The sequence below is a fragment of the Aulostomus chinensis genome, chromosome 18 (assembly GCF_037954235.1).
Source record: "Aulostomus chinensis isolate RoL2024-O1b breed Wild chromosome 18, RoL_Achi_v1.0, whole genome shotgun sequence".
Lineage (NCBI taxonomy): Eukaryota > Metazoa > Chordata > Actinopteri > Syngnathiformes > Aulostomidae > Aulostomus > Aulostomus chinensis.
Genome location: NC_141337.1, coordinates 3327193 through 3338245, shown reverse-complemented (window position 1 = coordinate 3338245; position 11053 = coordinate 3327193). Strand labels below are relative to the sequence as shown.

General features: G+C 46.3%; 1 protein-coding gene across 2 annotated transcripts; it reads right to left on the bottom strand.

Moving 5' to 3' along the window:
* Positions 1–1533: 1533 nt before the first annotated feature.
* On the bottom strand, positions 1534–10990 carry nmt1a (N-myristoyltransferase 1a). 2 transcript variants are annotated; one of them, XM_086183916.1, is made up of 12 exons: positions 10846–10990; positions 7845–7950; positions 7335–7479; positions 7119–7237; positions 6392–6483; positions 5825–5941; positions 5417–5587; positions 5218–5326; positions 4962–5132; positions 4010–4174; positions 3776–3913; positions 1534–3055 (listed from the first exon to the last, which is right to left on the bottom strand). In XM_086183916.1, the coding sequence occupies exons 1-12, from the start codon at positions 10977–10979 to the stop codon at positions 3035–3037; spliced, it is 1488 nt and encodes a 495-aa protein (XP_086040042.1). In that variant the 5' UTR covers positions 10980–10990; the 3' UTR covers positions 1534–3034. The 2 variants fall into 2 exon arrangements, with proteins under 2 accessions (XP_086040042.1, XP_086040043.1); XM_086183917.1 differs by having other exon boundaries at positions 7845–7944; positions 10846–10986.
* Between the last annotated feature and the right edge of the window lie 63 nt (positions 10991–11053).

Genomic DNA, 11053 nt, shown 5'->3' with positions numbered 1-11053 from the left:
ACTTCCGCATCTGGTCCCATCAAATACCGCCCCCAAAGTGGTGTTAGCCAATGAGAGCCTTAGGTTTGAATGCGTCACGCTAAACTGGCCAATGAGCGTCAAGTGCAGTGGGAGAGGGACGCCCTTAGCAAAAAGGTGAAAATGTCACAACCACTGTTTCGTAATTGTAACCAGGTCGGGTGGAACCGGTCTGTTGGGTCCAGTTGGGTCCACAATGTGTTTACTGACTATTAAATGTTTATCTCTCTACTGCAGTGGTTCAGAAGTATTAGTCCCCGTTCTGAAGTAGTACAACACATAACCATAGTCAAGCATATTTTCAAATTTAAGTACTAAATTTGGCTTTTGAGAATTTTTCTCCAGGGCTAGCGAGCCTGTCTATGAATCTGTTGACCCCGGATGCTGTAGGAGGTCCCATGAGGGACACACAGAGCCCATAAGACTCTCACCTTCTTAGTGGAGTTCATCGTGTTGACGTCTTCATTTCCACCTGTCAAATAACCGCTAACCTTGTTGTAAAATGTCCATCACATATCATTTGTGGAAGCGTCAATAGCAGTAGTGCACATAGTAGCAGTACTTGTTGGTTGTGTACTTGACATTTGTATCTTTACATCATCTGAATAGAGTTGCAGGAATTTGATGGCATCTGATTAAGATTTCACACACAAACCACATACTCAGTTATCTGTAATTTTAATAAATGCAAGGTCAAGTTGGTTGAAGGTTAAGAGTAAAGAGGGATTTGTTTTAGGGGACTGGAGCCGTCACACTGGCTCTCCCAGCACAAAGCATTCGAGTCATCCCACCCTACATGCTAATGTGACCTTTAGCATTTTCAGCGAGGGTTGTTTTTTTTTCATAAGCATTTCATAAGTTCACAAAGCTCTTGAAATTTGTATTCATCCACAAACGTAAACCATCAAATTAAAAATTAAGTCCCGTTCTCACAAATTTTCCCAATGTTTTGGTACTCAAAATTGACAAACTCCCTCAGGCATGCAGTCTGACAGGGAAGGACGTGACACCGGCAACTAGAAATGCAAGACTGGATTTTTACCGAGTTTGTATATCAAAATGTTCTACCTACCGAAAAATACATGTAAATGTTGTGTGTTTGAAAAAGGTGTTTATTTCCACAAGTTTTAAAAAGGCAAAAATCCTTTAACATAATTTTTCTTATCTTCCTTTCCTCATCACTGTTGAGCCTTTAAACTTGTATAGCTGATATTATCACGCCAACCTTGGTTTTATCTTTTCTCTTTTGGACTGTTACTTTCACTCTCTCACACACACACACACACACGCACGCACGCACGCACAAAACCATTCTAGTCAGGAAAGTTTCATTTTAAAGGTTTCAGGTGAAGAAGAGTCAGAAGACCTCGGGTTAGAACGTTTTTTTGTTTGTTTTAAAATTATGCAGTCAAGCAAACTGCTGTCCTGATTTGAATATTTACTGAGTCCGGATTTTGTGTATAAATGCAACGACAATGGAAAGAAAAAGAAAAGTAAAAACAAAAAAACCTCACAGCAACTTCTAGATTTTATTTACTTTTTTTGCTCCAAAAAAATCACCTGCATCTTCACACATGCTCTCCTGCATCAAAACACCATGAGACCCATTTGTTCTTTCACATCAGTTTGTAAAAAGAACCGACATTTTACATAAGAAACACTTTAAAGAGGGGAGGGGGGGGGGGCACATCCCCAGTTGTCATCCCTCACCCTGCACAACATCCACACTGCTGTTCACACGCCAAGTTACAATGTCCACCCACCCTCAGCTACACCTGCATGAGTGGCGTAAAGCTCTTAATACTGCAGGCCGGCGCTGTGACACACACTGCCAGGCTTGTTTTTTATGTCTGTAATAAAACTGCAAGTTCATAGTCACTCTTAGCCAAATAACTGCACTCCATTCATCAAAGGAGAGAAACCAAGCTACGATTTTCATACCAGCGAAAGCCTGACGCAGAACTTGATGCGTACGTTAACTCGGTTTTTGTATTCACCTCATTTTTTTGACCCCAGAACAAACTCCTAAGTAACTGCAGATTCAACAACTTGCTTTTTTTTTTTTTTTTCTGGCTGACTTATATAACAAAGTGTCAAAGTCCGCGTGAGTGGACACTGCAACACAATCAAGGTGTTGATACAAATCTGACCCCCCGCTGAGTGAAACACATCAGACCTTTAACCTCCGCGTGGAAGTCCAGACTTGTCCAAAAAAAAAGAAGTAATGATTGATTCTGTTCACCACAGATCTGTTAGGGGGCCGTGATCACGGATGAGAAGACCTCCAGGAGACCAACGGCAGCTCCAGCATGTCCTTCTTCATGATTGGTGCAACGGAGGGTTTGATGAGAGACAAAAACATTGAAGAAAAAAAAAAATTCAAGCATGATAAGAAAAATCAGAAGCCCTTATCTGGTGTCCGCTTTTGGCATTTATTACCTCATCATTTTGAGCCTTTTTTTTCCATCTTTAAAATATTTTTTTGATCCTTTTAATTTTTATTATTATTATTTTTTAATCTCTAAAACTTAAGGATGACAGATTTATTTTAACTGCAAAAAGCACTCCTGACATTTAGGAATAAAATAAAACAGTAAGTTCTAGTGTGCATGTGTTAATTTGCAGTTACGCTTGATATTATTTACAACGTCTCATAGGTTTCCTGGTATGCCAACAGTGAATGTTTGGTATACAGTAATCTGTGCAAACTGCTCTGGTGAGTGTGTGTGTTTGGTACAATCAAGACAGCTTTCAGATGTAATACACTTGTTTGGGATGTAACTACGATGGCTTAAGGTCCGTGTGACGAAGGGAGGAGGAAGAGCAGGAAGACTCTCTCTCTCCGGCTCCCTGCCTGGCAGCGGTAGTGCAGGTCAAAAGGTCAAAAGTTCAAAAAGTAAAATGGGCGTCTCCCTTCCTGAAGCAGGAAGTCATCACTCCATCGGTCAGGTGGTCGGTGTGATGGTGCGGTCTCCTGGTCGGGTGGCAACACTCGCTTATATGGCAAAAAGGGATGTCACTGTAGTACCAAACCAACCTGGAACCAGAAAGTTGGACGTGTTAGATAAGCAGAGCCGGGAACATTTGGCCTCTGAAAATGCAACCGAGGGACACAGTGACCGTGATTCGCTATCCTGCCCAGAGTGAGACTTTGAGCTCCCTCTGTGACCCACAGAAACCGTCTGACTGCTAGTTAGCTTAGCACATAGACTGATGACAGTGGATGGGCAGGTTAGCATACTCCTGTTTGCCTGCTCAACTTCTAAAACCTGTAGATCCTCCTCTGTGTGTTCTAGCTCAAACAGATCAGGTTCAGGATCCTGGTTTGTCTCACGGTAATCGCCCTCCTGCTCTCGTACAAAGCCGGTCATGATTAGCAATAGCAGTCGTCAGCAAACTTTTTTCAGCCAAAGTTAGCGTCGACGGTGTGTCCGATTCTGAAGTTAGTCTTTTTTTTAAATCGTGAATTGTTTTTCATGACAAATGTCATGCACAACCCATGACATTCGAATGCAGGCAAAGCCCAACTGAGGGGAAGTGTATTTGCTGATTTATGACAGGTATGCTAACCTGCCCATCCGCCACCATTGACTGTGCTAAGCTAACTAGCAGTCATCTGGTCTCAGCTCCTCAAAGCAGCTCAGAGGACAGAAGGGAATCTTCTTGTTTGACTCTGGGGACGATGGACACTTACTTCCTAAAGACATGGCCTGTTCTATGACATCCTAGGATCTCAGTGAAGGATCTCATAACGTACCTTTTCAGACCCCATGCTGGGACACTTCCAATTGTACAGATAATACTGTAGATTGCCATCGCCGATGCCAAACTTAAGCTTCTCCAAGAACGTCTTGTTTTCCATTAGATCCAGTGCATTGAAGACATCAAACCCTTTCTGGATAAGAAAAAAAAAAAACGACAGCTAGCGATGATTAGTTCCTGGAAGGTAAGGAGAACACAGCTGCCCTGAATGCGCCGACAGGTCACGTACAGATTTGGCCAGGATGAGGGCATCAGACATCAGGTCGAGCAGCGGGGTGGTGGTGTGCACGTTGTAGAAGGAGTACGCTGCTTTTAGACTGCGGTGCACAGGATTGTTCATAATGGTGGAGGGCAGTGTGTAGAAACTCAGGAAATCTGTCACCTTGCCATCGTTCTGTCAAGACAAACAATAAAATAATAAATATAATAAAAAGCTCCCTGGGAGGGAAGGTGCTTTAGTACAGACAGCAGCTGTGTCTCACTCCAGCTACTCCCATGTAGTACACCATGTACTTACTTCAAGTAGTAGGAAATGAATCCCATTTTTCTCTTTTTTTATTACAATGCTGGCCTCTAACACTTCTGAAAACATTTTGTTTTTGGTTGAGGGGTAAAACTCAAGGATTTATGAACATCAAAACAAAGTGCATGAACCAACGTGACCAAAATTACTGCGACTTCAGGTTTTTTTCCCCCAATGATCAAGCAGCCATACCTTCGCACTTGGGTACTGTAGGGTTTTGGACAGACATTCGACACTTGAGCATCTTAAATCACGCGCTGCTGTTGTTCACCATCTCATGATGAAGACGGTGAAGAGTGACAAGTCAAAACTCTTCGCATGTGCACAAGCTAGACTTGCAAAACTTCAAATTAAATGGAGCAGCTTCAACGCTGCCACAGCACTCTCTGCCCACGTTTCCATTTCCACAAGTATGAAAATAGGCCCCCGCCACAGCCAAGCTAGTGTGAGAGGACACCAAGGTGCTCCATGCCGATTGATTTCTCTCACTTTGTCTAACATTGTGATAATTGTGTAAATAATTGTGTTACTAAAAAAGAGAGAGAGAGACCCTATTATGACAAAATTGAGGGATATTTATCACAGTTTTGGAAGTGCGAAGAAGGGAACACAAGATGAGCCCCAGAAAGCGTGTCTGGGGTGGGTGCTAGTGGTGTACCTCCACCAGGTAGGTGTCAATGATATTTTCCCGGGGCAGCAGCCAGTGTTCCACCTCCTCCTGGTTCATGACGGGAACCAGGTTGAATTGGCTCAAATAGTCTCGGAGCAGGCGATGCACAACAGGCACATCCTTCTTGGTCATTGGCCGCAGACCTGGAGTCTTTGGGGCCTGGAGGAGGGAGGTAGTTTGTAGTACAACGGAGTATTTTACAGAAGATGAATACTAGATGGATAATTTACGCACTGTCACCAACCTCAGGCAGACGGTACAATTTCATGGTGCGCTGCATTGTCATGTTCCTGCTCAGATGGGAGAACTTGACCTCGATTAGTTTGCGGGGGTTCAAAGAGCGATGCCAGTACCTGCACATAAACCGAGCCGTTCAGTAACGTACCCATACATCAAGAGGACGGCGCTCCTACAGCACGGACAGCGAGCTCGAGGGGACCCACCTGCATGTGCCCACTGGTTTGGGCAGTACCACTCCAGCTGTGTAGACGGCCTGAAATATGCCCTGAAGGTTGACCCGTCTGGTGATCTCTCTGATGAGAACAGGAGCCACTCGTTTGGCGCGAAGCTTCTTGTGGACGCAGAGGAAATTGATCTCAACCATTTTCTTTTCTCTGAAAAACACCAGAACAAGACTTGTGAGCTTGTCTGCAGTCAACTCGTTACTGTTCTGAATATTATTTGAATCAAAATAACCAAGAGGGGTTTTTTATTCACGTATTCTTCTTCGTTTCTTTCCAGTTTACCAATTACAAAATGTGGGAGGAGGCTTCGACAGACAGTAAACTCCTTCTCAGTCTGAATGAATGTGACTGAATGAATGTGACTGAATGAAGACGTGGCTGGCTCACATGTCGTAGATGTGGATGGTGGCAGGGATGGCACTGATGAAGCCAACCAGCTTCTGGTTTGAGTTGACCCTCACCCCACAATGCCACTGGGGCAGCCAGCCAGGGGGCCGCAGAGCCCTGAGGCAAGACAAGTACCCCCAGTTAGTCCCCCGCAATCACCTGTGATGAAAAGTACTCAGTCCAGCCTTGAACGAGCTGTACAAATACTACACGCAGTTCTCAGCATTCACATTTAAAGCAACACACCAACTTTATGGGAAATAGGCTTCCTGGAGCCAGACAAGTAGACGGATCCTCTTCTCTCCTCTGTGCTGCATGAGGGAACCGAGACCCACAGAAACCAGCTAGCTGCTAGTTAGCGTAGCACGATGTATGGTAGCGGATGGGAAGCGTTAGCACACCCAGAGGAGAGAAAGGAATCTGTCTTCTTATGTAGCTCTGGAACAATAAAACGTGTTTGATAACCAAGCACAAGGTTCTGAGAAGGAAGGCCAAGTTGTCGTGTTCCTTTCAGTTCTTTTTGGGTGCCACAAGAGAGGAAAACACATCAAATACGACAAGAATTACCAGAGTAGGAACTCGGGGGAGTAGTCGAACCGAAACATGTTGTCATCATCTTCCACATAGTTCTCATTGAGAAGAGTGTAAAGCTCCTTGAGCTGGTTGAGGAGAGAAGGAATGGTTGGTTATAGTCGTTCATTCAGGCTAAACGTGGACGGGGAACAGCAGGAAATGTTATTTGCTTTCTGTAGAGGTGACCAGAGCAGAGCAGCACGTGTCCCTGAGGCTGGGCTTCTCCTGCCAGCCTCAACTTTCAATAGTGAGTTTGCCGCCAATAGCGACCAACAATAACAACATGTTTCACATAATTTCACTATAACTGGAAAAGTGGACAGCGAGAGCCCAGTCACATGGATTTCTCCCCCCTGGGAGCACACTGGGAGCATCCTGCCCCTCATCTGAGCTTCTTAAGGAAGGAACAAATGTTTGGGTCATCAAATCGGACGGTTAAGGTGCTGCTGGGCGGACGTCGGCACGCTCGCTCATCAATTTCACTGTCCATAAATGTAGAAGCAGGCGGGTGCAGGTTGTGGGTGTCAAACGTGACATTTCCTTACACTGCATCTCTAAAACAATCATAGTTTCAGGTCAAAGCCAATTAACTTTATTTCCATGTTTCAGTTAAAGGACCGACACAAAAGCAGGCGGTTAATCTCGTCCCTAGATCTCCGTAATCGCTCGTTAAAAACGCGCTCGTGCATCCAAACAAAGGTTCTCTCATGTTCTCTCTTACCACGTTAGGATTCCCCAGATCGAGGGTGTCCCAGCTGAAGCCCTGCGGGAGGCTGTAGGGCTCCTCGCGAATGTTGTCTTTGTCGGGCTCGATGGAGCCATGTGACGTCACAGTTTCGCCTGAAGAAAGACAAACAGACTTATTGACACAAAGCAAATCCAGGATGTGTGACAATGAAGTGAAGCACGACCTGAGAGCCGTGCCAGAGGTCATTACCCAGCTTAGGCACCGGCTGCGTGTCCCAGAACTGGTAACTCCTCCGACTCGCCTCCTCCATGGTTTTGGCGGGGCCTTGGCCTACAGAGAAGAGCTCGATGGCCTTTTGGATCTCCTGAAGCTTATCAGCTGGCAATGAATTCACCTGTTGGGAAACCAAAGAATGCAATTTAACAGAGATCCCATCCACATCTATTAAAAGGGTTTCATTCGCTAAAGGTTCATCATTGCCTCCAGTCCTCTGGATGCGCCTGCACAGCTCGATGGGCTGCGTGAGGCCTTCATATCATGACTTCTAATGTCTAATCAGCTGAGTGCTGCGTTGTCAGTGTACGCATCTCTACGTGCAGCAGTACACAAGAGTGCATTTACACCCTCGTCACGCTCATCACAAGCATGACGCTCCTTCACCATTAAAGCTACAACAGCATCATGAGTTTATTTTAAGATTTGATTCTAATTTGAGTGAACCGACCCTTTCTTTGACTAATTAAATGAATTCAGTCATGCCTTGGCAAGAGGGTCTTGAGCAGCTTCTGTGGCACCAGATTTCTTCTTCTTTTTCTGCTTCCTTTTCTTCTTCTTGGCGCCAGTGTCGTCACCCAGGCCCCTGTCACTGACACAGACAGACACAGAGGTTAGACTAGTATCCCACATCCCAGTTAACTGGTTGGAGTTTCTGTCCACCTGGTGAACAAAATCCCGACGTTCACCCTCCTTCAGCTCAGCTACTCGAGGGGAATTTCTGGCTCAGCGATGTTCACTAGCAGGTAGCGTGCAAGAGGGATTTAGAGGTTTTTCTCAGAAAACATCTGCCTTCTCTGGCAGAGAAAAAAAAGAAGAAAAAAAAAAAAAAGGATGAGATTCAACCAAAACTGTAAAGTTGCAACCAGAGAACTCAAGATGGGCTGAGACTCACCATCAGCGCTGCAGAGCAGAGATGAGCCACGAAGACATGTGCCATTTCTCTCGTGATTCCACTGCCAGCAACATTACAGCTTGTGCTTCGGCAAATATGAAAATAACACATCTTTTAATTCAGTTGTGATGTCGTCCAAGACGACAACACCGCTGCCAACCAGCCACTGTTCCGTACTACGAAGAAGTTCTTGTATCTTCAATTCACCCCTTGGGATAAGCAGCACCACGGCGGCGGGGATCCACGTGAAACCCAGCATTTCCTGACCTGTTTGTGAGCACGATCATCTGAGTGCGCCTGCATCAGCGTTAGGTCACCAATCGCAGGAGGTGGAGAGACACAAATGTCACTCAAGAGAAACAAACCATAACCCTTAACAATTATAAGAAATCTTAATCTGTTAAACCGGCTTAAAGTGCAGCTAAAGCGAAGAAGGAGAACTGGCAACAAACAGCTGACTGCGTGGCTCGTCTCACTGGCGGCGTGTGGTTCTACAGACAGCCAATGAAGTCATTCCCTCCACAAAAAAAGGCTCTCGCGAACAGACATTCCGAATGGTTTTGTCTATTAAACCCCGGCTCCTTGCGTCAGTGAGATCCCCCTCTCACCCCACAATCTGTGGAGCAGGTTTGATCTGCAGCACTGAAGACTGAACCGCCTATGCAGTAAAGAAAACTCCATGTTGACCCTGAAGTTACCTTGCTAACCCTCTAATCCCACTCTGTAGTACAAGACACTACTACTACTACTACTACTACAGTACTACACACGATACCGCACACCGGAGTACTGAACAAACCCTGATCCGGCCTGTGAAACGCGTCTCTCTGACAGGCGACTCCCTCATCGGTCGAGGGTGCAGGTTTGGAAAAGGCAAAGAAACTCGCCAGCCAGTCAAGCGCTTGCAACACGCGTGTTCATCTCCACCACCACCCGCGTGTTCATCTCCACCACCACCCGCGTGTTCATCTCCACCACCACCCGCGTGTTCATCTCCACCACCACCCGCGTGTTCATCTCCACCACCTGTGTCAGCTGTTTGTGCTGACGCAACAATGACAGTCCATCCCGCATGAATCACCATTCACTGGAAGGCCTGCACCCCCCACCTCTCTCTCTCTCACACACTAACACACAAACTCCCACAATCAAATATCTGCCATTTCTGATGAGTTCAAAGCTAAGGAGCCACCCCCCCCCCCCCATCTATCTTCAGACCCGAGAGAGACCGCATACTTACAGAGGATAATCTCATTATTGTCCGAGAGAGGAGCGAGGCCAAGCACTGGCCTGTATTTGTAACACCAGCACAGATGGTCAATCACATGACCTTTGGAGAAGAGTGAGTGGTTTCAATGCTTGTGTACATACGTACGTACGAGGGGTCAGCGAGGGGCCGGCACAATAGACAACAAAACATTCAATAGTTTTTTCCACAGGCTTCCACTTCACCAGTGTAGTCCAGTTAACAGCAAGGATCATTCTTTGTGAGTGTGGCTGTGAGTGTGTGTGTGTGTGTGTATTGAGGTCAGGGGGCTTGCATGAAAAGAGCACCAATGAAGCGCACACATTTGGTTCCCTTCACCTAATGAACGGGGTCATCACTTCATGAAAGTGGCTTCAAACCGGGGTCTTAACAAACCACCAGAACAGTGAGGGATGTAGATTAATACACCTGCACCTCAAAATTAACATTTCGGATTCAAACATATTATTGTTTGGAGTAAAATGTTGTAGCTTCAGGGGTCACAAGCTAATTTATTAGACAGGCTCAGATCCCTGGCAGGTTGGGAGCCAGGCAGCAGCTCCATCTCCTTGTATTCTACTGCACAGCTCAGTTTTGCCACCGCTTGGTAAACATTAACAGAAGTCAATGTCAATTAAAAATAAACAACCCAAAACGTCAAAGCTTGTGGTTCCATCAGGGTCCATTCATACTCTCGCGATTACAGGGGGATTAACAGCCCCCGGAGGCTTCTCTCTACCACCTCAGACGGAAAACCTCAGCCAGCCGCACGCACCTCGTCTCTTGTTTCGGTTTTGACTGGACAACTGTCTGCACGGAGGTCCTCTCAGACAATAGAGGTTTGACAGCTAAATTAGCTTGCTAGCTAACTTAACTCGCGGGGGGGGGGGGGGGGGGTTGGGGATGACAACTCGGACCGGCAGGAATTGCATCACACACACATGTAAATATCGGCGTGAGAATAACGTCTTAAAACTGCCGATCCGAATCAAGACGATTCGCTTCCCCCGCCAGTTCTCGGAGGGTGAACAAGTGTTGTGATTTATTCTTAGCTTAGCTTTCCAGCGCACTTTGATTTTTCTATCCAGCTACAACGCCTTGCTATGAAAAGCCCAGCGCTTGAAGGAAAAGGGGGCTCAGTCCCGCCCATATTTCACTCTAAGCCAATCAGATCACAGAAAATCCAGCTTCTAACCAATCAGGGGGGAACTAGTGGGCGGGACTTCTCCATGTACGTCTGTCTCCCTCGACTGCTCGCCGCCGCTTCGGTTTACACTCGCCTTGCTCTTCCTAACAGAACCGGGCTCATTTCTCACCCTGCCGGGGGGCTCCGCAAGCCTTCTTACCCATCGTCAAAGTGGTGCTCTTCATTCTCACAGTCGCTGCAGTGTCCGTGGTCCTCTACGTCTTCTTTCTCCGGCATCGGTGCTGTCTCATTCTCATCCGCCATCTTCAACCAGGAAGTGAGGAGCCACCGCATGTCCTCGACGCCTTTAAACCTCGCTGGATGCTATTGGCTCAGAGCCGTGACGGAAACGGTCCTCGCTCACGTCC

What these genes read in the sequence shown, in the direction of transcription:
- nmt1a (XM_086183916.1), bottom strand. Translation starts at nt 10,979, where the DNA reads ATGCGGTGGCTCCTCACTTCCTGGTTGAAGATGGCGGATGAGAATGAG. An exon ending in ACCATCCACATCTACGACAT is followed by an intron (nt 5,588 to 5,824) that starts GTGAGCCAGCCA and finishes GGTGTTTTTCAG; the next exon opens with AGAAAAGAAAATGGTTGAGA. An exon ending in TTGACACCTACCTGGTGGAG is followed by an intron (nt 4,175 to 4,961) that starts GTACACCACTAG and finishes TTGTCTTGACAG; the next exon opens with AACGATGGCAAGGTGACAGA.